Raw genomic sequence first — 26,968 nt, forward strand, 5'->3', positions numbered from 1 at the left:
GTGTGGTATATTTTGACATTAGTAAGGTTTTTGATACTGTCTCATAAGACCTTCTCATAAACAAACTAGGGAAATATAACCTAGCTGGAGCTACTATGGCTGCAGAACTGGTTGGAAAACCATTCCCAGAGAGTAGTTATCAGTGTTTCTCAATGAAGCTGGAAGGGCTTATCTAGGGGGTCCAGTAGGGATTGGTCCTGGGTCCAGTTCTGTTCAATATCTTCATAAATGATTTAGATAATGGCATAGAGAGTGCACTTATAAAACTTATGGTTGATACCAAGCTGGGAAAGGTTGCAAATGCTTTGGAGGATAGGATTGCAGTAGAACCTCAGACTTATGAATGCCAGAGTTACAAACTAACCGGTCAACTACACCCCTCATTTGGAACTGGAAGTATGCAGCCAGGCAGCAGCAGAGACCCCCCTCCCTCCCAAAAAAAAAAAAAAAAAAAAAAGCAAGTACAGTACTGTGGTAAATATAAACTACTAAAAACATAAAGGGAAAGTTTTTTTTAAAAAGATTTGATAAGATACTCTTTCTGTGCTTGATTCATTTACATTAAGATGGTTAAAAGTGTTTTTTTCTGCATAATAAATTTTCAAAGCTTTATTAAGTCAATGTTCATTGTAAACTTTGGCAAGAACAGCCATGTTTTGTGCAGAGTTATGAACAGCTCCACTCCCAAGATGTTCATAAATCTGAGGTTCTACTATAAAATTCACAATGATCTGGAGAAATGGTATGAAGTAAATAGGATGAAATTCAGTAAGGACAAATGCAAAACACTCCACTTAGGAAGGATCAATCAATTGCACACATGCAAAATATGAAACGACTGCCTAAATGTGAAGAAGTATTGCTTAAAGGGATCTGGAGACTGTATTTTCCACTGAATGCGTCTGATGAAGTGAGCTGTAGCTCACGAAAGCTTATGCTCAAATAAATTTGTTAGTCTCTAAGGAGCCACACGTACTCCTTTTCTTTTTGGAGATTATAGTGGATCACAAGCTAAATATAAGTTAACCGTTTAACACTGCAAAAAAAGTGGACGTCATTCTGAGATGTATTAGCAGGAATGTTGTAAGAAAGACACAAAAAGTAATTCTTCCACTCTACTCCGTGCTGATATGCCCTCAACTGGAGTATTGTGTCCAGTTCTGAGTGCCACATTTCAGGAAAGATGTGGACAAACTGGAGAAAGTCCATAAGAGATCAACAAAAGTGATTAAAGATCTAGAAAACATGACCTGTGAGGAAAGACTAAAAAATTGGGTTTGTTTAGTCTGGAGAAGATGTGGGGGAAAGGGGACATAAAAGTTTGTTACAAGGAGGAGGGAGAAAAGTTGTTCTTATTAACCTTTGAGGAGAGGACAAGAAGCAATGGGCTTAAATTGCAGCGGGGTGGTTTAGGTTGGACACTAGGAAAAACTTCCTAACTGTCAGGGTAGTTAAGCACTGAAACAAATTGCATAGGGAGGTTGTGGAATCTTCATTTTGGAAGTTTTAAAAAACAGGTCCAGCAGTTCTCAAACTGGGTTGTGACCCTGTTCTAATGGGGTCACCAAGGCTGGTGTTAGACTGGCTGGGGCCTGAGGCTGAAGCCTGAGGGCTTCAGTCCTGGGCAGTGGGGCTCAGGCTTTGGCTTCAGCCTTGTGCAGCAAGACTCAAGTTACAGCCTCCCTGTGCGGGGTGTTGGGGCTTGGGCTTGGGTTTTGGTCCTCCCGCCCCTGCCCAGGGTTGTGTAGTAATTTTTGTTTTCAGAAGGGAGTCAAGGTGCAATGAAGTTTGAGAACCACTGGATTAGACAATTATCTGTCAGGAATGGTCTATTACTTAGTCCTCCCTTGAATGCCGGGGACTGGACTAGATGACCTATTCAGGTCCCTTCCAGTCCTATGCATCTATGATCTAGTTTCTCAGGCTTTTTCTGTTTCTTTGTCAATCTGCCTTTCTCTTCCTCTTCAGTGGAAGCTTGTGTGTATGTCTGTTTATCTCCATCCAGCTCTCTTTTAATGAACAATCCCTTTTCAATAGGAAGTTGCCATACATTGACTTGCAACAGTTTTGATTGTTGACATTAATAAAAATTTGTTAGGTTTTAGGGAAGTATCTGAAAACAATCCCAATTTAAGAACAATAAGAAATGTTTTTCTGTGTTTGTATTATAATGTAGTTGCTCAAATAATAGTGTCAGTAGAATTCCTGGTAACTGATAACTAGAGGTATTATTATCTAGTAGTAATAATAATACACAATTATTACTGATGCATATGTTTTACAAATGATAAAATAACGGTTGGTCTAAATATCTAAACTTCTTTTGTATTAGGTGTTTACATTTTTTTTTCTTTTTAAAATAGTTGTTTTAGTAAGCAGACATTTGGACAGAAAAATGACCTCCATTATCAAGTTGACTACGCTCTCAGGGGTGCAGGAAGAATCTGCTCTCTGCTACCTGCTGCAGGTAGACGAGTTTCGTTTTTTATTGGACTGTGGCTGGGATGAGAATTTTTCAATGGATATCATTGATTCTCTAAGGAAGTAAGTAATTGCTTATCCTTTGTTTTTTTTAAATAAAAGTCCCGAAATCACATTACTGCTTGTTGTAAAATATGATACTTTATGCTCATGATGTAGACTAAAAATCCAAAATTTTTGTTTTCCATTTAAAATTGCATATATGATAGGGAAAATCACTCTTCTAAAACCTTTCTAATAAATAGATCTGCTCTGTGTATATATTCTGAGTTGCATCAGTTTGCATTAGTTACAAAAATATTCTTTTTACATCTAATAGCCCTGCAGATCCAATATCTACAGCTATGAGATACTGAGTTTGGGTCATTTCTGGCCTATGTATTATCAATAAGGTTGCGAGTCTGTCACAGAGGTCACGGACTCCATGACTTCTGCAGTGGCTGGTGCTGGCTCAGGGGCTGCCCAAGGTGGGCAGCTCCTGGTCCAACAGCAGCAGTTTGGGTGTATGGAAGGATGCTCAGGGCTAGGGGCAGAGTGTTGTGGGGTGCGGGAGGCACTTACCTTAGGGTGGGAGGCTCCCACTGGTATGGCCCTGCAGCTCCCAGGCAGCGGGGCAGGGCTCCACACTGCCTGTGCCTGCAGGCCCTGCCCCCACAGCTTCCTTTGTCTGCGGTTCCTGGCCAATGTGAGCTGTGGCAGCCAGCACTTGTGCTCCTCCGCCGCCTAGGAGCTGCAGGGACCTGGGGCCGGGTAGGGAGCCCCTGCCATCCCCTCCAACCCTTCCCAGCACCAGCAAGGGTCCTGAGCCACCTCCCCCAGCACCTGTGGCACCGCTGGACTGCCCAAGGCCCCCCCTCCCAAGTTTTAGTCACAGGTAATTTTTAGTAAAAGTCATAGACAGGTCACGGGCAGTGAATTTTTGTTTACTGCCCGTGACCCGACCATGATTTTTACTAAAAATACCTGTAACTAAAATGTAGCTTTAATTATCAACAGAATTAACTAAATACAAATAATAGAATCTTACTGCTGATCGTGCATAAGCAAAAAAGAAAAATTTTGACTCACCTGCTATCTGGTGTTTCGGCTGTCAGGGAAAAAAAAGTTTGTTTTAAACTGAGCAAGTTAGACCTCAGTTCTGCAGCAAATGCATACAGGTGGGCTCTTACACTGAGCCCCATTTAATTCAATGATGGCTCTGTGCATATGTAGAGAGGGGTCATCCTGTCCTCCCCTGTGATTACAAGATTGGGGTCTAAATATGGAACTTCCTGAGAAAACATAAAATCCTCACAATGCCAATTTTAATCACAATTCATAACATCATCACACATTAAAATCTTGTTCAACTATACATTGTGATACAATAATGTTTTATTTTAATGTTTTGAAAAGTTTCTTGAACCAGACAGTCATTCTTCAGGAAAAAGGTTTTCCTGCTACATGTGCTACTCAGATATGTGCAATATACATGCTGTTAGCATTTCAGCTAATACATTTTTTTCACTTGTCTGTTGTTCTGTGTGTCTCTGTTTTTATAAAATGTTTAGCCAGTGGGTCAAAGAATCAATTTTCTTACTTTTTAAAAAAAACGATCCAGCCACTTACTGTTGTTTGAAATATTTACATTTGACCTCTTCCTCTTTCTTTAAAAAGATTTTTTTTAATTTGGCTTTTACAGATTTGGGACTTGATTCTATAGCCTTTACTCCTGTTTTTTTAAATGGGACTATTCAAGTGAGTAAGGTTGTAGAATTGGGCCCTGAGTCCTAGACTAATTTAATTTCACAATTAATAAATGTAATGTTTCTTAAAAACTTTTGATAGTGTTAGCCATTCAATTAAGTAGCAAAGATATTAAGTCATCTAATCTTTTATTATTTATAATTGTAATTACAGATAAGCACTAAAAAGCATAATCATTCTGGAGGAGAAAGAAAATATTACATTAAAATGTCAGGTTGGCATGGTACAGCTAGAAATATTCATGTTCCAGAGCCAACCAAACAGTCATGAATAATTAAATATGTATAGTTTTCAAAGAGCTTTGGAAAACTAGTTTTGTGAAAAGCTAAGGGAAATGGCATACTAAATCTGTTTGGAGACTGGATTCAAGCTGTTTCAATTTGGAAATATTTTAATCCCTTATTTTACTAGTTATCACCTGTCTGAAATAGTAGTAATGCAATTCCTGTGAGTCTGGAGTTTGCCAAATTAGAAAATTAGGCAGTTTTGAAAGTTTATTCTAAGTGACTTGGGATCCTAAGTCCCATTTTGAAACATGACTTGGGCACTTAGGCTCCTAAGTCACTTAAGAGCTTCTTAAAATTATATCCTTAATTTTTATTTTTTATAATGGTTATTAAAACTTTTCCTTAGTTCAAAGTCCCCATTCTGTTGGAGAAAAACTGAGCGATTTCTTTTCTGCTTGGCATTTCAGTTTTGCACTTGATGTTACCACAAAGTCTTTTTTTCCCCAGTAATTTTTTTCACGTATATTTCCTTTTCCCTCCTAGATATGTACACCAAGTTGATGCAGTGCTACTTTCTCACCCTGATCCTCTACATCTTGGTGCTCTCCCGTATGCAGTTGGAAAAATGGGTTTAAATTGTGCTATTTATGCAACCATTCCTGTATATAAAATGGGACAAATGTTTATGTATGATCTCTATCAGGTATATTTTATTTCATATTTTCACATGTATTTAATTTAGTAAATTGTTTCATAGAAGATGAGTCTCAGGATTTTTAATATGTTTTCCTTTGTTTCCTTTTTCTGCTAGTCTCGCCACAATACAGAAGATTTCACACTCTTTACATTGGATGATGTAGATGCAGCTTTTGATAAAATACAACAGCTCAAGTTCTCGCAGATTGTGAACTTGAAAGGTAAAACCACAGCAAAAGATGCAGTAGCTGACTTGTCTTTTAATGGATTTACTGTGCGTTTTCATTTTGAACTGGAGTTTGCTTTTTTGAGGAGAGTACTTGGCGTAGGTCCTCTGCCTCACTAAAAGTGGATCAGTAGCGCCACAGAGTAGCAGATCCTCATAGGTGTATGCTAGCGAAGCTCCACCCCCAGCTGAAGATCTGCCCCAATGATTACATTTCAGAAAAAGGCCCACCTCCCGTTGAAGTTGGTAAGGGTTATGCCAGATTGAATTTGACTCTCCTGTCCTATGTTTTATTTCTTTAAAATACATCTTGTTGTTAGCTAATTGAAGGCAACATTATTGACAGCTGCTTACATATTTTCCCCAAGTGAAAAGGAGCACAAATAAAAACAGAAAAGCAAGTTCTTCAGGAAATGGACAGGATTGTTGGAGATTTCTGCTCAAATTATAGTAGTCTAAGGCAGTGGTTCTCAACCAGGGGTATGCATATCCCTGGCAGTATGCAGAGGTCTTCCAGGGGGTACATCAACTCATCTAGATATTTGCCGAGTTTTACAACAGGCTACATAAAGGCTACATACAGCACTAGTGAAGTCAGTACAAACTAAAATTTCAAAAAATGACTTGTTTATACTGCTCTATATACTATGCACTGAAATGTAAGTACAATATTTATAGTCCATTGATTTATTTTATAATTATATGGTAAAAATGAGAGAACATTTTTTCAGTAACAGTGTGCTGTGACACCTATGTATTTTTACCTCTGATTTTGTAAACAAGTAGTTTTTAAGTGAAGTGAAACTTGAGGATACACAAGATAAATCAGACTTCTAAAAGGGGGTACAGTAGTCTGGAAAGGTTGAGAGCCACTGGTTTAAGGCATTAACCCATTTATTGGGACAAAGTTAAGTCCTGTCCACACTAACTAAACCAATGAGAAGACATGTAAAGTTTGAACTGTCTTATAACTGGGTCCCTGACTTGTCATATTTGTAATGTAAATGAGTTCAGAGAGTGAACACTGGACAGTTCTATGATTAGAATATTTGTGCTGGTTACAGGCTAAGTTATCCTCCATATTTCCCTCTACTGCTGTATGACCACACTTGTGTGTTATCATCAATTCTAAGAGTATTTCCGTGCAGATATGTGGTATATTACCTATACTGTGGCACACTAGAAATACATTTCCTGATATTTTTCATAAGAGATGATTGTGTGCGTCCTCATGGTCTGGCTGGTTTCTAATCTGTGTAACTACATGCACCTTCTGTAATTTCCTAGAAACTTTAATTATTTAAAGCTTGCTGTTCACTTGCTGTTAGCTCTGTAATACTGCTGTATGGTTAATTGCAGCCACTGTCTACCCCAGAGATGGCTGCATTTCACCAGTGTGGTTGGTATGTTATGTTCATAGAATAACTGGCAAAAAGTGCTGCCAGTTGTGCGTTTCTTTTCCTCCTGTTTTTGTGGGCAATACAGCACAGCTGGAACAAGCTTAACCTGAGATTGGTGTACCTTTCCCACCTCTCCATTTTCCGGAGGCCAAATGGGGAAGAATCCCTAATCATAGGGAATGCTGGAACCTTAAACAATTGTTAGTCCTCAGTCTGGAGGGAATAATGACTTCTGGCCTCCCTAACATGATCTCCTCCCTCAATAGTAACTCGGGGTTAGTGGTTTATTTCAAATGGCCTTGTGGTTGGGATAATGTATTGTAATATGCATGCTATATCTGAAATATTGAGAGGTTACAATATTGTCTCTGTAGGGAAAGGGCATGGTCTTTCTATTACACCACTGCCGGCTGGTCACATGATAGGAGGCACAATTTGGAAGATTGTCAAAGATGGAGAAGAAGAAATTGTTTATGCTGTTGACTTCAACCACAAGAGGGAGATGTATGTACAACACAGCAAATGATATTTTTTCGCAAATTTCAGTTAGTATTGCTATGTAATTTAACAGTGCCTGATAAATACTTGTATTGGCATGAAATATAAATATAGCCACCATCAAATCCAGCTATTTGAGGTGAAGTGAAGTTGGCAGTGTACAACAGAGCAGTAAGGTCTCTGTTTCTTCCTTCTCAAATCCTGTTTTCAATTTAATTGTAAGTTTTGAAACGGAAAATGTCTGGTGCTACAGCTAGGGAGAGGAGGGGGAAATCTCTCCTCCCAGTTGAAAAAGGAGAATAAAAATATAAATAGTGTCTTTTTTTAATAAAAATAAAAAGAAGCAATCTTCTAGGAGAAGAAGAATGAGACAATGATAAATAACTGTCCCTTTTATCAGGGGAAAAACAACCATGCTAATGAGCTCCTAAATGCCAATATATGGTCCAACTTGTAATCAAGACTGAAGATGCATGGGAGAGGGGACAGACATAAATGTTGCATAGTAATCTAGGTACAAAATGCAGATACCAAAGGCTTCGGGGGGGGGGGGGGGGAAATGGGGGGAAGGAGAGTTTGAATCTTATATTTATGTTTGTGGGAAATTGCAGTGTTCATTTTCTCCTTTGATCAAAATGTGATTACAGGGAAATTTTTGCTTGTAGGAGTATTCACAGCTGGTCTCATAAAGAAGTAATTCAAGAATAAGTTAAATGGGACAAACATTTATTAGAAAATGGAAAAAAAAAAAAAAAGTACGTAGGTGACTTGGTGCTTAAAATGAGGAAATAATTATATTTAGATTCTTGTGAAAGTGTTTAAGATCCTTTAAAAGAGAGACAAGGGCAAATCTCCCCTCTTTCCCCCACTCCCACAAAAAAGATAACTTGTATTCTGTGTTGCTCTAAAAGAAAAGGAGTACTTGTGGCACCTTAGAGACTAACAAATTTATTAGAGCATAAGCTTTCGTGAAGTTGAACTGAGCTTGAAGTGAGCTGTAGCTCACGAAAGCTTATGCTCTAATAAATTTGTTAGTCTCTAAGGTGCCACAAGTACTCCTTTTCTTTTTGCGAATACAGACTAACACGGCTGCTACTCTGAAACCTGTGTTGCTCTAGGAAGATTTTGTTTTAAATTAAAATGTGTTAACGGGACAAATGGAGATGAGAATAAAATCAGAGCGGAAGAAGTTTGCAGACTTAAAACATCATAAATTATTTGGGGTTTGTTTGCCTTAAACTAAATTTAAGGGGTGGTGAGAGGTTTCAGGTAAGGAAAGGCATGACAAGTAGAAAATTAAAGCAGGGTGAAGTTGCCATGCTTTTGGCCTAACAAAAAACTGTTCTTGGTAAACAAGGCATAAGTACATGGTTATGAAGCCAGATCATAAACTCCATGTTCTAGTACATTTTCTCTTAAGAAGTATCATCTGATACCTACGATAGAGGGGTGTTTTTTTCCCCCAAGATTTTTTGTTGTTAAAAGACAGTAAGAATCTAATTGAAAATTTGCCAGATAATGGGGAATACCAGTTCTGCCCATAGTTCTCAGTGTGATAGTTTTCAATCTTATGACTTTTTTTGCCTTGTCAATAGAAATACAAAAACTGAACTAGTGTGGCCTAACTTCTTTTTCTTCAGCCATTTAAATGGATGTTCTCTGGAAATGTTGAGCAGGCCTTCGCTGCTTATCACAGATTCCTTTAATGCTACTTACGTACAACCCAGACGGAAGCAAAGAGATGAACAACTGTTAAGTATGTATTTTGCCAAATCAGTTAAAGCAGTAGTAATGGAAAATATCTGTTTTTCAATTAAGTTATAAACTTCTACAACAAATGCAATATACATGAAAATTGAGAATCTTTAATTTTCTTTTAAGTTTCTGATTTATTTTTATTCTAACACTAGTGATCCTGTGAATAAACATATTTTCAGATAAAATGATTGCTAAAATTGATTCAAAGACTTCATGTTTTGATCTAGCCTGAGCTGATCTGTTCCTGTGAGATAAGGAAGTAAAATGTCAGTAGTTTTCTGCTTCATTTAAAAAAAAAATCATTAAAATGGATTTTTAAAAAAGAAATTGCTATTAAATATTAAGGCTGAGCTTTTCAAAGCTCTATGGGGGGGCACAGCTCCCATTAATTTCAGTGGGAATTGTGCATCAATATCTCTTTGAAGCTGAGATTTCTCAGTGCTGCTTATTGTCAGTTAATCTTTGAGTTTAGTGTTCCTCTGGTTATAGTTGATGTTTGGTAGAGAAAATAAAAGTCTTTCTCCTCTTCTAATTGTGGTTCAATGTGCAGCTACTTGATTTTATGTATTATTTTTTTTTGTTTGTTTCTCCTCTCCCATCCCACTCCAGCCAATGTCTTGGAGACGTTGCGAGGTGATGGAAATGTGTTAATAGCCGTGGATACAGCAGGCAGAGTTCTGGAACTTGCCCAACTTCTTGATCAGATTTGGAGAACAAAAGATGCAGGATTAGGAGTCTACTCTTTAGCACTTTTAAATAATGTCAGCTACAATGTAGTGGAGTTTTCTAAATCACAGGTGTGTTCTGATATTAAAATAGTTATGAATGGGCTAATTATTTTCATTCTTAATGCTGCTTGATAACAATAGGCTTATTCAAGGACATGTAGTTCTGTTTAACATGAAGAAAGCTTTTTGTGTTACTGGTCTGACTTCCCTATTCCAGAGTGGGCACTTATAATCTAAATTCCCTCCATCAAATAATATTCAACCAGAATACTGCCAGGGATATGACTTGATCGATAGGGAAATCCATTTTCTTTGTATTACGTGACCTGCTAGCCTCGGTTACGTGTGTGATAAAGAATATTTAATTTATATATATGATATGTGATCGCCCACAAAGAGGTATTGGTAAAGAGACTAATTTGATATGTATGCATACTGTACCTGTCAACTTGAGAATGTCTAGAAGAGCATTTTTTAATGTTGTCAGGTACAAGTATATAGTTTGTACATCAGTTTTAGTTATTACAAAGTACCATGTAAATCCTACAGATGACTTAACACTTTTTTCCAATACCATCCTTAGGTTGAGTGGATGAGTGACAAACTGATGAGGTGTTTTGAAGACAAGAGAAACAATCCATTTCAATTCCGCCATCTCTCATTATGTCATGGTCTTTCTGATCTGGCTCGAGTGCCTAGCCCAAAAGTCGTGCTTGCCAGCCAGCCTGATTTGGAATGTGGGTTTTCAAGAGATCTCTTTATACAATGGTGTCAGGATTCCAAAAACTCTGTAATTTTAACTTACAGGACCACACCTGGGACGCTAGCACGATTTCTTATAGATAACCCTTCTGAAAAAGTTATAGATATAGAGGTAAGGAAATACGTTACAATTCAGATTTTTTGACGTTTACCAACTGCGGCAATGTTTGCAAGACCTAGCTTAAATTTCTTTTTTCATTCTGCTTTTGAAAATTTTGTCTAGTTGCTGAGAGAACTCTTAAGCCACATGTTTCCTGACGTGTCAGACTGTAGTTATAGTTAAGCATGGCATCGTCAAACAAGAATAAGATCAAAAGTAGATTTTATGGTAGGGAATTATATTAGCTGAAGGGAAGTGTTATAAAATCTGCAGCATAAGCATGGAAATTGCTAAAAAACTTTCACATCACAGAAGCACACCCATGTTACAGTAAACAGAAAGTAATTGTACAGTTTCCTGTCAACTTTTAGATGGCAAGGTACAGTAGCTTATTTGGACCAAAAAACATCTTGAAAAAGAAAATCAAGCTGAGTGAGGTTAATATAACACAAGGAATTTAAAAAGATAAAATTAAGGGTGGAAAATAAAAGGGAACAGTTGACTTATACAGCTGATTTCAGTCTTTTTCATACTACACCTGCCCCTGATTCCACCTGACAAATTTTATGGTTTGTATGGGAGTGTGTACACCTCTGAATTTAAGGGGGTTCTTTAGCAATTTCAATATAGAGTCTACAGCTTTCTTTTATAATTTCCTAAAAGAATAGGATGACACTTCATGCATTATTGTTCTCGGGACACAGTATTATTTAGAATAAGTTATACTGTGGTTTGCCTTCTTTAAAGCCAAAGCAAAATTTGCTACTGCTCCCTATAATAGTATTTAACTTTGGCATTCTGCTCTTGTTTATCAGTGGCAAAGACAGGGAAAGCAGAATACCAACACCGAATATTATTGGGGGGTGAATTTTGTCCTATTCAGTTACTGAAAGCAAGGGAAAAAATAATTCCCCCACTGTAAGTTACTAAATGAAGATCAGTTTCTATTTAGGAGTTTTGTAAAGTAAATCAGTTGATTTTTAATATAGTTTTACTATGACTATTTTATTGTTAAGCATGGTAATACTATATTTGCTCAATTTTAACAGTACTAGGGATTTTATTTCCATTTTAGAGTAAGTTACTACTCAACTCAATGTGGGTGCAGAATGTGTAGCCTTAATCACTTTGGTATCCTGATACTGATTATGCCTGAGTAAAAGTTTGAAACAGTGCAATAGAAAGGGTATTAAAACTTGCAAATAAAAGTTACAGCTTTTTTGAAGTTGCTTACCCTAATACAATTTTTCCCCTTCTTTTATATTTTTACACACACACACACACTCTCTCTCACACACACACACACACACACACACACACACTTTCTTTTATTTCTTTTTAGTTGAGGAAACGTGTAAAACTTGAAGGGAAGGAACTTGAGGAGTACCTAGAAAAGGAGAAACTAAAGAAAGAAGCAGCTAAAAAGTTAGAACAGTCCAAAGAGTAAGTATATTTCCTGTTAATGCAGTGGGCTCTTAATGCCAAAGACACAGCCTCCAAGTAACCAATATGATACCTTACTACCTTTTGGAAATAACTGAATATTGTAGTTTCCATAGGTGAAAATATGTCAGATCATTCATTAGTCAGCTATGGAGTTCTGTTTTAATGGGGCCCCTTTCAGGTCATCTCTTTGACAATCACAAATGCTTTCTAAAGTTTGTAAGCCATCTTAGTTCTTCAGCAATAACTGCTTTTAAATGTTTCTAAATGTTCATTAATTGCAAAATTAGGCCTGTGACAGTCTGTGCTGGCAATGGCCAGCAAATGTTTGATATATAGTATAAAATTTCATTTTAAGTGTGTGTGGGTGGGTGTGTAAAATGAAACTTAAAAGAAATACCTTAAAGTCCATTTTGGGGTGACGTTTCAGGGCAGATATTGATTCCAGTGATGAGAGTGATGTTGAAGAGGATATTGATCAGCCATCAGTGCATAAAACTAAGCATGACTTGATGATGAAAGGTGAAGGTAGCCGAAAAGGAAGCTTCTTCAAACAGGCCAAGAAGTCTTATCCAATGTTTCCAGCCCCAGAAGAAAGAATTAAATGGGATGAATATGGGGAGATTATCAAGTATGTGTGGAGAAAAAATAGTAATGTTATTTGTATAGTATTTTGTTTTTGAAGCACTTGCGACTGTGAAGTAGGTATTATCCCCACTTTAGACAAAGGATAACAGACAGAAATTAAGACAAGTTGCTGTAGGCCCTACAGAGAATTAGTGGTTGTGCCAGGACTGAAATTAAGAAGTTCCTACCATTTTCCTAATGCTCAGTCCATTTAAATCATGTTGCCTCTCTAGGCACTTTCTCTATCCTAGAAGAGAGTAGTGATTAAATTCTTTTCTGTTCAACAGGAACCTGATTTTTGTTTAAATTCCACAATCTGATTTATAAATGACTTTAAAATGAAAAGGAGGGAAAACATCCTCTTTCCCGGAAGCCAGCGGTTTCTATCTGCCTTTTAAGGAACTCCTACTAAAGAGAGAGAGAATCTTGCAGAATGTTGGCTGATTTTAAATGTGAGAAATTGAAATATCTAAAAGATATTAATCTGGAAGAAATATAGTTAATCTGGGGTGGAATATCCTTGAGCATGTTTAGAGATTGGAATTTTAAAAGCATTTTTGCTGAACTTGTATATTTTTAATTGTAAAGCAACTCAATGGTAATATAGTATAATAGTAAATATGGTTTGTATAGCACCTAGAACCATGGTGCTATGTTAATACAAATAATTAAAAATTTCAACATTAGGCCTGAGGATTTCCTAGTTCCAGAGCTTCAAGCAACTGAAGAAGAAAAGAGTAAATTAGAATCTGGTCTGACAAATGGAGATGAGCCTATGGACCAAGATTTATCAGATGTTCCTACCAAATGTATTTCAGCAACAGAATCAATGGAAATAAAGTGAGTGATTTTTAGATAAGCTCACAGGTGGAGGGCACTGTTTGTCAGGGATTCACAGCTGAAATGGCTGATGCATTGTAAACAGTGTTTAGTTGCTTACGTTTTTTTTTCTCAAAGTATTTTTCAGGCTGAAATTTCATGATGGCTTCTTATTTTTTTCCCCCAAGTTCAGAGGGAGATTTTTCTGGGGAACTGGAAGATAATTTGTTGGGGTTTTTTACATTTATGAAAAGGGTAGAAAATCATTGAAAGAGATGTGTGTATTTCAAGTATCACCTATTAAATCCTTTTTTTGGGAAGAAAACTAATTGAAAGAAAGCTACATCAATGTAGCATTATGTCATTATTTTATGGCACCCGGAAGGATGCTAGGTGCCTTGTAGCACAGATGAAAAGACACAAAAGAAAATTTTGCCCCTTTCTTTCCCTCACACCCCCCACCCCCACTCCCCTTTGTATGGTGCTTGGGTGATTTAAAGAGGCTGGGGGAGAATTCCACTGTTGCAGGCACTGCATTAGGCTGCCATATATGGCCCAAGTGTGGCCTTCTCCCCACCCTCTTCCTCTTGCAGTCTCTGACATTTGGGGGGGCATAGTGCACATAACTACTGCCATTCTGGCTTATGCTGCAAGCAACATGGGGGAGGCTTCTGTAACTTACAGCAGACCCACCTCCCTGGGCTGCCTAAACTAGGCTGGGGTCTGTTTTGGAGTCAAGAAGGCACAAAGTGGCTTAAAGCTTCCTGTGGGCTGCCCCTTTTGTGTTGCTCCTCCTGGAGGTGGCACAGAATTTGACTCGTTCCTAAGAATTTACAGTCTACTTTTATACATGATGTGGTATAGGGCAGGAGGGGGAATGGGAAAGGAAAAGCAAGTGTTAAAGCAATAAGACAACATAATTATTTTCTCTAAATTTAGGACATAAAGCATTAAGAATTTTTTTTCTTTTTAAATCAAATTAGAGCCAGAGTTACATACATAGACTATGAAGGACGCTCAGATGGTGACTCCATTAAAAAAATCATTAACCAGATGAAGCCACGACAGTTGATCATTGTCCATGGTCCACCTGAGGCCAGCCAGGACCTTTCAGAGTCTTGCAGAGCTTTTGGTGGAAAAGATATTAAAGTTTATATGCCTAAACTGCATGAAACTGTAGATGCAACCAGTGAGACTCACATCTATCAGGTAAGATGGTGGGATTTATCAATTGTATGAGTACTGAGGGATGTGAAAGCTCTACATTGATCAGATTATATCGTTATTTGGCTGTGCCTTTTGGAGGGAAAGAAGATAATGCTATGAGCACTTACATCTAGTCCTATTGAGGCAAGAGAATTAACTTTTATTTCTGGGGAAAGATGGAAACATTTCCATTATAATCTTGTGGATATTATGTTATACATAATACATATATAATGCAGTCACTACATTAATAGAAGTTTAAGATTACATATTTAAGCCTGCAGTTATAAAATGCAAAAGGAAAGTATCTCATTGAGCTTGCTCTGCTGAACATATTGTATATATTTAGGTATGTATTTGAGTCCCAGTCCTGCATTCCTTGTATATCCAAACTTCTTATTGAAACTGTTGTAAGAGTTTTGGATGCAAAAGAAATAGCCCAAGTAGTAACTGAAAATATGCATGTCAAGTAAGAGCAAGTTAATTTTACTAAAAACCTTAACTATACCATTACTCTGTGTGTGTCTGTGTGTAACATGAAGAAAAACTAGAGAAATTGCCTGAGCATGTCAGCATTATAAATGGTTCCAATTAAGCTTTGAAGCAGAGATCTAATGGAAGGGTAATGGGGCTAGAGAGAAGAGTACACACCTCAGTTTGAAGGAAGTGGGGCATGAATGAGAGCATGTGAGAGGAGCTGGTTGGAGAAACTCCAATGGAAATCCAAATTGAAATGCTTCTCAAAATTGTTGATTGATTTTTGGAAGAAAACCGGGTTAAAGTTCTAATAGTATTGAAACGTCTCATTTCAACTGTTCTAGAATAAAACATTCTGATTTTTCATTTTGAAAAAACCTGTTATTTCTTCTTATAGTAAAAAAAATGTCAAAATTGCAAAATGTTTTGATGGATTTGAAACATATATTTTTTTGGAATTTTCCTTTATGGAGAACTTTACAACTTTCAAGTCTCATTCTTATTCAGAAGAAAGTCAAATTTCAAAATCAGTCACAAAACAAATTTTCTGCTCTCTGCACAGTGCTAATTCATGCCTTTGCAGTATTAACATCTGAAAAAGAAACAGAAGGGGGCATCAGAAAATGAAGAAGAAATCAAATTTATTTTTTGGGAGGATTGTGGTGTGTGTTTATAATGAAACCTTTGCAAGTCTCCTTCATACACTTGATCCCAACAGCAGCAGCATCTGAGCCTAGGAAGACAATGCCACCATGAAGTCTCAAAAAAGGCAGGTTTTTACTGGAATCTGTTAATATCTTAGATTCCAGTTGAATGTGGTTAAAAGTGATGTTTTAGTCACTTTAGATTTTTAATCTTTTCCCATCATGACTGGTAAAGAACTACATAAGTGCCATTTAAATGCAAAGTTGATATGTTGTGTGGTTGATTTTTTTTTTTTTTTTTAAATCTCTCCAATAATTCAAACATAGCAGAAGGAACCATTCTTAAACATACCAAGAGCAATCAGGGATAGTTTTAGCCCTGCAGAAAAATATTTCAGATTAAAAATATGTGAGAAAGGGAGTTGCAATGAAAGTCTCACCTTAATCCTCAAAAGCCACAATCTGATCTGCTTATCTTTACCAAGAAAGAGCACTAATATTTGTTTGTTTTTTCTCTGCTGCTTTCCAAGCCTGTTGTCAGGTGCGAGCCATGTGTACTCTTCTGTCACTTAGTATTGTGCCTTATTGCTGGAGGGTTTTTTTCCGAAGAGTGTGATGGATTCAAACAACATGGTGTCATAATGAATGGGGAAATTATTAATATTTAAAAAGTTGGTGTTAAGAGCCTGTGAAATGTGCTGTCAGGTTTGCTTATGTAAATAAGTCATTACAGTTTTTGTCTATGTGCAACTTTAGGTCAGGTTAAAAGATTCTCTGGTCAGCTCCCTTCAGTTCTGTAAAGCAAAAGATGCAGAACTAGCCTGGATAGATGGTGTCCTGGACATGCGGGTTTCAAAAGTGGACACAGGAGTCATTCTGGAAGAAGGAGAGCTGAGGGAAGATGGAGAAGACTTGGAAATGCAAGTGGATATGCCTTCTTCTGAGTCCAGTGTTATTGCACAGCAAAAGGCCATGAAGAGTTTGTTTGATGATGATGATAAGGAAGTATGTGAGGAGAGCGAGATCATCCCTACTCTAGAACCACTGCCACCACATGAGGTAGAAAAGCTTTTGCCTTCCCTTGGCTACGTGCTGTCTTATATTTGTGGGGATGATTTGCAGGTATCGTTTTTTCAACATTTAGAGCCTAACTTTAAGCGGGACTTATTCAGGTAGAAGTCTCATTAAAGTCAGGAGCTTTGCTTGAATAAGGCCTCCAGTATCGTACTGTTCATGTTGTAAATTGGTGTCTTAGGTCGACTTGCCCCAGTCTTCACTGCACTGCATTGGCGGAAGATGCTCTCCCCTCGAATTCCCTTACTCTTCTTGGGGAGCTGGAGTATTGAGGTCAACCGCTAAATCGACAGCAGAGCGCGCTTCGGGTTTTCACTAGACCCACTAAATCGATCCCTGCTGCATTGATTGCAGCAACATCTATCTCCCTGTAGTGAAGACCAGCCCTTAGTGTGATTTTTACAGTTGTTACATAGCTACCGCTTTCTTTGTTCAGAATGTGAGCGCTTCAAGACAGAGAATGTCTCTTTGCCCTGGTCTGCACTAAGGGGTGGGGGATCGATCTAAGTTATGCAACTTCAGCTACGTGAATATTGTAGCTGAAGTCGACATACTTAGATCAACTTACTCTGGTGTCTTCACCGCGGTGAGTCGACTGCTGCCGCTCCCCCGTCGACTCTGCCTGCGTGCCTCGCAGCGGTGGAGTACAGGAGTCGATGGGAGAGCACGGGGGGTCGATTTATCGTGTCTAGACTAGATGCGATAAATCGACCCCTGTTCGATCGATCGCTGCCCGCCAATCCGGCGGGTAGTGTAGACATACTCTTTATTATGTATAATATACAGTGCTTACCACAATGTGACCCAGATCTCAGATGGGGCTTCTAGGTACTGATGCAATACAAATTTTTATTTATTATGTGACCTGTGCACTTACCATGCATGGCTTTGGAAATCGATTGGTATTTGGGCTGTCAAGCAATTTAAAAAATTGCGATTAATCATGAGATTAAAAAAATAAATTGCAATTTTTAATTGCACTCTTAAACAGTAACATAATACCATTTATTTAAATATTTTTGGATATTTTCTATATTTTCAAATATAGGCAGGGGTCTTGGGGCTTCAGCCCTGCTTGGGGCTCGCTCAGGGCTTGTGTGGGGCTCCAGGCTCAAGCCTCCACCCCACACCAGGCTCCGAGCTGGAGCTTCAGCCCCCTCACTGCCAATGCCTCTCTCTTCCCCTCCACCCAGAGGTATGCGATTAACGTGTTAGTTTTGTTTTCAGTTAATCGCAGGTATTAGCTGTGATTAATTGACATCCCTAGTTGGTACACTCCTTGGATTTACTCTTAAATTTCATCTGACACTGTGGTAAATGTTTCCTTATCTTATGTAGTTAAAGATAGATACATGCACAAATATTTCAAAAAGAAGCACCTAACTGACCAACAGAGAATGACAGTGCAATTCTTATAGCACTCTTCATCCTTAGTCCTCAAATACTTTTGCGTATCTGGGTAGATATCATTAACTTCTTTTAAGAAATAGAGAAAACTGAGACATACAGATGTTAAGGGTAAGGTCTTGTGCTGCAGCTCTTAGCCCAGCTGGAGGTAGGTTGCCACCTTTGAACCCTCTCAAACCAGTACTGCTGAGGGCCTCTGTATCCCTTGGAGCATAACTTAGGAAGGCACCTAGGGCTGTCTAAATTATGGCAGCCTCCCTGGGCTGTGCTATGAACCACAGTGTTGGTTATCGGGGCACTGCTCCCAGCACACCGCTTGCCCCAGGGCTTGTGAGCAGGTCCTACCAGGGAGCCTTATGACTGTCTTACACAGTACCTACCAAGGGGGAAATCCTCTCTTGGCTAGATCCAAGGTTTATAGGGCCCTTTCATCTGGCATAAAAGGGTTTGAGCATGGGTGAGAATCTCACCCTAGCTGACTTTCCCAAGATAACAGAGCTTTAAAAGGAAACCAGAGTTTCCCATGCCCTGTCCCGCAGGTCCAGTATCCCAGCACAGACCAGGAGTTGCTAGTGAGGAGGCCGCCTTAAAATAATTACGCCTATCAAAGGGGAAATTGAATAAATTAGGGCTGTCAATCACAGTTAACTTATACTATTAACTCAAAAAATTAATTGTGATTTAAAATATTAATCGTGATTAAACTCTGTTTTTATCACACTGTTAAACAATAGAATACCAATTGAAATTTATGAACTATTTTTGGATGTTTTTCTACATTTTCAAATATATTGATTTAAATTACAAGGCTGAATACGAAGTGTACATTGCTCACTTTATTATTTTTATTACAAATATTTGCACTGTAAAAATGATAAACAAAAGAAATGGTACTTTTCAATTCACCTCGTACAAGTATCATAATGTAATCTTTTTATTGTGAAAGTGCAATTTACAAATGTAGATTTTTGTCACATACTGCACTCAACTGCACTCAAAAACATGTTCCTCAGCCCATGCCGCTTCCCGCAGCCCCCATTGGCCTGGAATGGCGAACTGTGGCCAGTGGGAGTTGCCATCGGCCAAACCTGTGGACACTGCAGGTAAACAAACCGTCCTGGCCTGCCAGCAGATTTCCCTGACACACTGCGTGCCAAAGGTTGCCAATCCTTGCTTTAAAGCCTACATGTCCACAGAGTCCTACTTCTTATTCAGCTAATCACTAAGTCAAACAAGTTTGTTTACATTTCCGGGAGATAATACTGCCCACTTCTTATTTACAGTGTCACCTGAAAGTGAGAGAGGTTTCATATGGCACTTTTGTAGCTGGCATTGCAAGGTATTTACGTGCCAGATATGCTAAACATTTGTATGCCCCTTCATGCTTTGGCTACCATTCCAGGGGACATGATTCTATGCTGATGATGCTTGTTAAAAAAAATAATGCATTAATTAAATTTTAACTGAACTCCTTGGGGGAGAATAGTATGTCTCCTGCTCTGTGTTACCCGCATTCTGCCATGTATTTCCATAATATAGGAGTCTTGGATGATGACCGAGCACATGTTCGTTTTAAGAACACTTTCACTGCAGATTTGACAAAACACAAAGAAGTTACCAGTGTGAGATTTCTAAAGTTAGCTACAGCACTGAACCCAAGTTTAAGAATCTCTGAAGTGTCTTCCAAAATCTGAGAGGGATGAGGTGTGGAGTCATGCTTTCAGAAGTCTTTAAAAGAGCAACATTCTGATGCGGAAACTACAGAACCTGAACCATCAAAAAAGAAAATCCAACTTCTGCTGGTGGCATTTTTAATCAGATGATGAAAATGAAAATGCATCGGTCTGCACTGCTTTGGATCATTATCAAGCAGAATCCATCATCAACATGGACATGTCCTCTGCAATAGTGGTTGCAGTGTGAAGGGACATAAGAATCTTTAGTGCATCTGACACTTAAATACCTTGCAATGCCTGCTATAAAAGTGCCATGTGAACGCCTGTTCTCACTTTCAGGTGACATTTTAAACAAGAAGCGTGCAGCATTATCTCCTGCAAATATAAACAAACTTGTTTGTCTGATTGACTGGCTGAACAAGAAGTAGGACTGAGTGGACTTGTAGGCTCTAAAGATTTACGTTGGTTTATTTTTGAATGCAGTTTTTTTTGTACATAATTCAACATTTGTATGTTCAACTTTCATGATAAAGAGATTGCACTACAGTACTTGTATTAAGTGAATTGAAAAATACTATTTTTTTTACAGCAAAAATATTTGTAATAAAAAATATAAAGTGAGCACTGTACATTTTGTATTCTGTTTTAATTAAAATCAATATATTTGAAAATGTAGAAAACATCCAAAAATATTTAAATAAACGGTATTCTATTATTGTTTAACAGCGCACTTAATCGTGATTAATTTTTTTTAATCGCTTGACAGCCCTGGAATATTTTTTTTTTCAATCATATTCTGAGTTACTTTATTATAAAGGCTTAATAAAAATGTTTTACTAAAATCTTTAGAAGATTTATTTTTTGTACTTTATTCATTGAAAGGTTATTGGACATCAGTCTGTTTTCATGAATGAGCCAAGATTGTCTGATTTTAAACAAGTTCTTCTGCGAGAAGGAATTCAAGCTGAATTTGTAGGAGGGGTGCTTGTGTGCAACAACCTAGTGGCTGTTCGTAGGGTAAGTATGTTGTTTTTAAAGCTATATAGAATATATGCAACACATTATGTGTATCTCCCTAACCACCTCACTGTAAAGATAATAGATTCAAGTATGTTTTTTGTTTCAGACTGAAACAGGGCGCATTGGATTGGAAGGCTGTCTTTGCCAGGACTTCTATAGAATAAGAGATCTTTTATACGAGCAGTATGCCATTGTCTAATGGAGATGCTGTGAAGATGATGTCTTTACTTGAACTTTAAAAGACAGTGAAGATTTCTACCTTTTTTATTTTTGTGGGTATCTTTTTGTAGTTTTCTAATTTCTACAGAGAATACTGATTGTTCAGAAAAGTTCGACATCAAAATCCAGTGAACTAACCTAAACAAATAATTGCTACCACAGTTCTATATAAGACATCCCTTGGTACATTCCATATTGTTGGCTTTCAAGCTGTTAAAGAATATTGTTGCAAATACAATTGGTATGCTATAATTGAGATTGACAGTTTCCTTTATGAACGTTCTTCCAAGAAGGATTTTACTGGTCATAAACATGCTCTTTGACATGACATGGCATACTAAGTCTCTGCCTAAGAATGCAAATATATAAAAAGAATCAGTTTTCCTATTTTAAAAATATAAGAAAGGGTTGTCTTTTTGATTTTTGTGGGGAGGTTCTTCTACTGAACAATAGAAGCTTCAGCAAAAAATTTCTAAGCCACTGAAAATTGGCTAAGTGCTTAATAGTGACTTTCCTGCAATGGTTAATATGCACCCTTGTTAATACTGTAACTGTTTCATGCTACCGATTGATACAGTACATCATAAGATATTGTGAAATAATCTCAATTTCCTGGGTCAAAAAGCCAGTCCTAAAATGTTATAAGGTTAAATATATTTTTAGAATGTAATGCATTCTAAAATACAGAATGATTGGAAAAACAAAGGTTGTCTGATAATATCTGCTAACCACATGTTTTTGCATTTTCTAGCTACTGTATATGTATATATGGATAACTTCTAGTTGTTGCAATCTGTTAGGCCAGTTATACCTATCTTTTGTGAATTTTGATTTTAATACTTTCAAGAAAAAAAACAACACCTGCATTCTGTTACTTATAATAAGCAGTGCACAATGAGGAGAGTTCAGGAAGGTATTCTGTCCTTACATCTGAATTCTTGACTTTGTGAATTTATCCGCTTGATACCAGGTTTCATAGTACTTGTTTTTCCTATTGCTGGTAGTGGGATTACAGCTACTGGTACTAAAATTTGTTAGATTTTTAGTTGAATATGAACAGCCTTGGGTCACTTACCTTCTTACATTTCTGAACTGAAAACAGTGATGGAACACATGCAGAGCACTGGTCTATTAATGGGAAATTACTTTTTTATTCTCGACCTTTGGTTTTAATCAGTGTTTGAAATGATTCTTCGTTTATTACAACGGTGGCTTAAACTTGAGTTCTGCTTTCATTTGTTTATTTAAAAAAAAAGCAAACAAAACTTTTAATGAAATATGGGCAAAAACCAGCTCTGTGGGCTGCTGCTGAAGCAAAGATTAGTTTGCTGTTCATTCTTGACTATTAGGCACTGTATAGCTATTCTTCATGTTGCCTGTTTATACTGTTTAAAAGTTGGAATAGGAACTTAAAAGAAAACTGGGATAAGCATTCAAAAATTTCCGATACTAGATGTAAAAATATAATGCATTCTAAAATATGATTGAGAGGAAATATATGTATTTTGATACACACAAATGCCTGACTAGAAATAATTACAAAAATGTGGTAAGAATTTTTTTTTTGTCTTTTTTGTTTTGGTTTGTTTGATGGGTTTTGTGTTTTTAAGTTTAGCCAACACTTTAGAAAACATTACTTTCAATGCATGTAAACCTAAATCACTGTTGGATGGTTGTCAGCAAATGTCACCTTTAACCATTGTTCTGATAGAAGTCTATTTGCAACATGACCTAAACATTCACATAGGTAAACTGACTCTGGAGCTTTTATCCTGAGGAGTGAGAGAGATTACATCAACATATGCTGCTGGAATTTATTGTGCAAATTACTTTTTAATTCCATAATTTTTTGTCATGAAAATTTCTTAAAACAAAACAACCTCACTTTAATAATTTATTAAGTTGGCTATGTAAATTTGAAATTAACATTTACTGTACTTTCTTCTCTATTCTATTCTTTGACAGGGTGAGTGTCCTAGTGGTTGGGGGAGAAGCAGTAGATGGAAATATCTTGATTTTTAATAAGGCTTTTGACACAGTCTCACACAAAATACCTATAAGAAAACTAGGGAAATGTGGTCTAGATCAAATTACTGTAAAGTGGGTGAATAATTGGTTGGAAGACCATACTCCAAGGTAGTTTGCTGTCAAGCAGGGTGACTTATTTAGTGGTATCCCACAGGAGTCTGTCCTGAGTCCAGTGCTAGTCAATATTTTCATTAGTGACTTGGATAATGGAATGGAGAGTATGCTTATTAAAACTTGCAGGTGACACTGTGCTGGGAGGGGCGCAAGCACTTTGACCAACAAGATTAGAATTAAAAAGGACCTTGATAACTTTGATCTGAAATCAGCAAGATGAAATTCAATAAAGACAAGTGCAGAGCACTATACTTAGAAAGGAAAAATCAAATGCACCACTGCAAAATAGGAAACAGCAGGCTAGGTCGTAGTACTGTAGAAAAGAATCTGGGGGTTCTAGGAGATCACAAATTGTATATAAACTAACTGTGATCCAGGTTCAAAAAAGGCAAACATCGCTCTGTGGTGTATTAAAAGAGAGTAATATGTAAGACATGGGAAGTAATTGTCCAGCTCTGCTCAGCACTGGTGAGTCCTCACCGGGAGTACTATGTCCAGTTTTGGGCATCATAAAAGATGTGCATAAATTGGAGAGTCTAGAGGAGAGTTACAAAAGTGATAAAAGGTTTAGAAAACCTGATCTATGAGAAAAGGTTTAAAAAAAAAAAAACCTGCATTTTTAATCTAAAGATGAGAAGGCTGAGTGGGACCTGATATCTTCAACTATATTAAGGGCTGTTTTAAAGAGGACTGTGACCAATTGTTCTCCATTTCCACGTACGGTAGAGCAAGAAATAATCAACTTCATTTGCAGCTAGGGAGATTTGGGTTAGATATTAGGAAATCCTTTCTAACTATAACAATAGTTAAGCACTGAAACAGATTACCAAGGGAGGTTGTTGAATCTCTATCTCTGGAGGTGAAGAACAGGTCAGGGATGGTGTTAGGTATGCTTGGTCCTGCCTCAGTTCAAGGGATTGGACTAGATTGGGGTTCTCGAACTAGGGGTTGGGACCCCTCAAGGGGTCGTGAGGTTATTACATGGGGGATGGTGAGCTGTCAGCCTCCACCCCAAACCCTACTTTGCCTGCAGTATTTATAATGGTGTTAAATATATATTAAAAAGTGTTTTTAATGTATAAGGAGGGGGTCACAATCGGAGGCTTGCACTGTGAAAGGGGTCACCAGTACAAAACTCTGAGAACCCCTGGACTAGATCATCTCTCAAGGTCCCTGCCAGTCCTATATTTCTATGATCCTATAATAATGAGAGGGTGAATTTAAACTATCTGTTACTGGAGATAAAATCATGCTCGATTTTTGAAATGTGCTTCTAGCTTTAAACAAGGAACCCAACTGTGCCATTTTTTTAACTGCAATGCATTCCTAACCAAATTACCCCACTTAACAAATAAAAGTTTTGTGTTTTTTTGCTTTTTTTTTAAATGCCAGCCCTGCCACTTCCATGTAAGCTCTGAATATCAAGCTGTATCCTTTCTGGCTCATGCATCTTCTGAGGCAAAACTGTGCCCTCGATTACTTTTGTTATTAACCCTGTTGTCTTCATTGGAAGTAACTGAGGGCAGAATTAGGCTCTGTGCTTATGATTCATCTGTAGTCTTAGGATTTCTTGGTGGTACATCACTGGTTCCACAACTGAGACTAGGACAGAAGGTCTGGAGGTACAGCCCTGGCAGCAGATGAGAGATCTGCAGTACTTGGGGGCTGAACCCTAGTTTCTTTCTCCTCTCCTTGCTACCACCACTTCATGGAATTTGTAGGAAATACCATGAAGGAATTTAAAGTAAGTAGGATTTTTTTATGGGAAAGACCCCACCTTTTAATATGTAAACATACTGAAGATTTCTATAATCATCGGTCCCCATCACCTAAATTGAGGTTTACCTTGAAGCTAAATGACTTTCATTTGGGTGAAAGGCTCATTTTTATGCATTCTGCTTTACCTCAACTCAAGTACACGCTGCCAAAGTCGAAAATCTACCCCATCCCTCCACCCTGCCTTGGCCAATATTGAGAATTGTTTAAAGCAAAAGATCAGGGAAGGCTTTGAAAAAAAGTAAATAAGTTTTAACAGAGGGAAGGAGAATATGCCGAGTATTAAACTGGAATGACAAGGTTCTTATGAAAACACTTGAGAGTAATCCTTTGGTAAAGCTATGCTGGAAACTTGGGATGTCAGCTACGCCTGAACTAATTGTAATTGTAGTGAGACACTTCTTCATTTGATATAAACAAGCAAAGAGACAACCCCTTTGGGTTCCAACTGTCATAAAAGTTCTACCATAACTCTTTGCTACTATGCTGAATCAAAATCACTCTGATGTAGCATGGCACAAAAAAAGTGTGAATTTTTCAGTTGGGAAAGGAAGCATTTTGCCTTTGGAGAACATTTTAAGGTCAAGCCTCAGATTGATTGATTGATTTTTTTTAAAAGGCTAGAAACTCGTACAGTACTTTACACTCCATGGTTGTTACTGATTTTTTTTAATCTGTTAAATTAATTGAACGCCTTTATGCATGCAAATCTGTTATAGACATCTGTCCAGTCTGGAGGATGTAATCTTTGTTTTTTTTAGTTCATGGGAAGCTCTGCAATGTTTGTTTTTTTCCACCCTTTAAAAATAATGGTTGTGGGGGAGAGGTTGGTTTTTCTTTTTTATTGGATGGTGATTTGAGGTATAGGGCTCAATCCCCAAATCATCTATGTTAGGGATTACTGTTTAAATTAATGGCAGTTCTACACAGTAAATGACATTACTCATCAAAATAATCTTTTAAAATATTTAGAATCTTGTAAACTGTCAGTGTAAGGTAAGTTATAAATATGGAGGACTAAAGACCTTTTTCTGTGTTATAGAGAAGCTTTCTGGTTGAAAAGACATCTGAGTTTAAAGAAGAAACATTTTTGGTTCAAAAGCAAGTGTTCATCATTCTGAGGCTCTGTTTTGTAATAGAATCAGTACAATAGTGACTCCTGCGTTTGGTTGACACAGAATTGGGCAATTAACTGAGCCTGACATATAGATATACTCATTTTTAGAAAATGCTGCTTTTTTTCTCTCTCTCTGTTTCCAGCAAGGTTGAGTACACCTATGTAATAAGTGAAGCTTTTTATAGAGAATTTTCTATGGTGAAATCTGTTTCCTCAAGATACAATACCGAACTAGACTAAACTTCTTATTTTGCATGAGATAATGGTTGGTACACATTATGGCTTATTGATGTATATCATATTGAATGACCCATCATGGCCAAATTATGGAAGAGATCATTGCATTCTGCCTGCCTAAATTTCCCTAATTTTATAAGTTACTTTTCACTTCCCTGCCCTAAAACTTATTTTGTGTAGCATTGCCTTGTTGTCACGTTGTACTGCAAAGGTGGTTGCATTTATTGATGGCTTTAGGTGATCCATGTCTTTGTATGTAACACTTTGATATTAGTAAACAGTGTGGGGAAAGATTTAGGAAAAAATACATGCAATTACACACACACACACACACACACACACACACACACACTCTCTCTCTCTCTCTCTCTCTCTCTCTCTCTCTCTCTCTCTCTCTCTCTCTCTTTTTCCAGCCATCCATCCATACTGCTGGGGAATCTTTCCATTCAAGGGAGCCAGGGT

At 37.5% G+C, this 26,968-nt stretch overlaps 1 protein-coding gene across 1 annotated transcript in view; it reads left to right on the top strand.

The window, feature by feature from the left end:
- CPSF2 (cleavage and polyadenylation specific factor 2) overlaps positions 1–25,818 on the top strand; it is a 30,791-nt gene extending 4,973 nt beyond the window's left edge. The window contains exons 2-15 of the mRNA XM_038405443.2: positions 2,364–2,544; positions 4,998–5,157; positions 5,266–5,371; positions 7,151–7,280; positions 8,915–9,030; positions 9,642–9,829; positions 10,344–10,634; positions 11,965–12,065; positions 12,496–12,696; positions 13,380–13,532; positions 14,495–14,720; positions 16,595–16,897; positions 20,878–21,012; positions 21,122–25,818. Of these exons, the coding sequence (XP_038261371.1) occupies positions 2,396–2,544; positions 4,998–5,157; positions 5,266–5,371; positions 7,151–7,280; positions 8,915–9,030; positions 9,642–9,829; positions 10,344–10,634; positions 11,965–12,065; positions 12,496–12,696; positions 13,380–13,532; positions 14,495–14,720; positions 16,595–16,897; positions 20,878–21,012; positions 21,122–21,214 (2,352 nt within the window). The 5' untranslated portion in view covers positions 2,364–2,395 and the 3' untranslated portion in view covers positions 21,215–25,818. The remainder of the gene's footprint in view (positions 1–2,363; positions 2,545–4,997; positions 5,158–5,265; positions 5,372–7,150; positions 7,281–8,914; positions 9,031–9,641; positions 9,830–10,343; positions 10,635–11,964; positions 12,066–12,495; positions 12,697–13,379; positions 13,533–14,494; positions 14,721–16,594; positions 16,898–20,877; positions 21,013–21,121) is intronic.
- The last annotated feature ends 1,150 nt before the right edge of the window (positions 25,819–26,968 follow it).

Source organism: Dermochelys coriacea, chromosome 6, assembly GCF_009764565.3.
Source record: "Dermochelys coriacea isolate rDerCor1 chromosome 6, rDerCor1.pri.v4, whole genome shotgun sequence".
Taxonomy (NCBI): Eukaryota; Metazoa; Chordata; order Testudines; family Dermochelyidae; genus Dermochelys; species Dermochelys coriacea.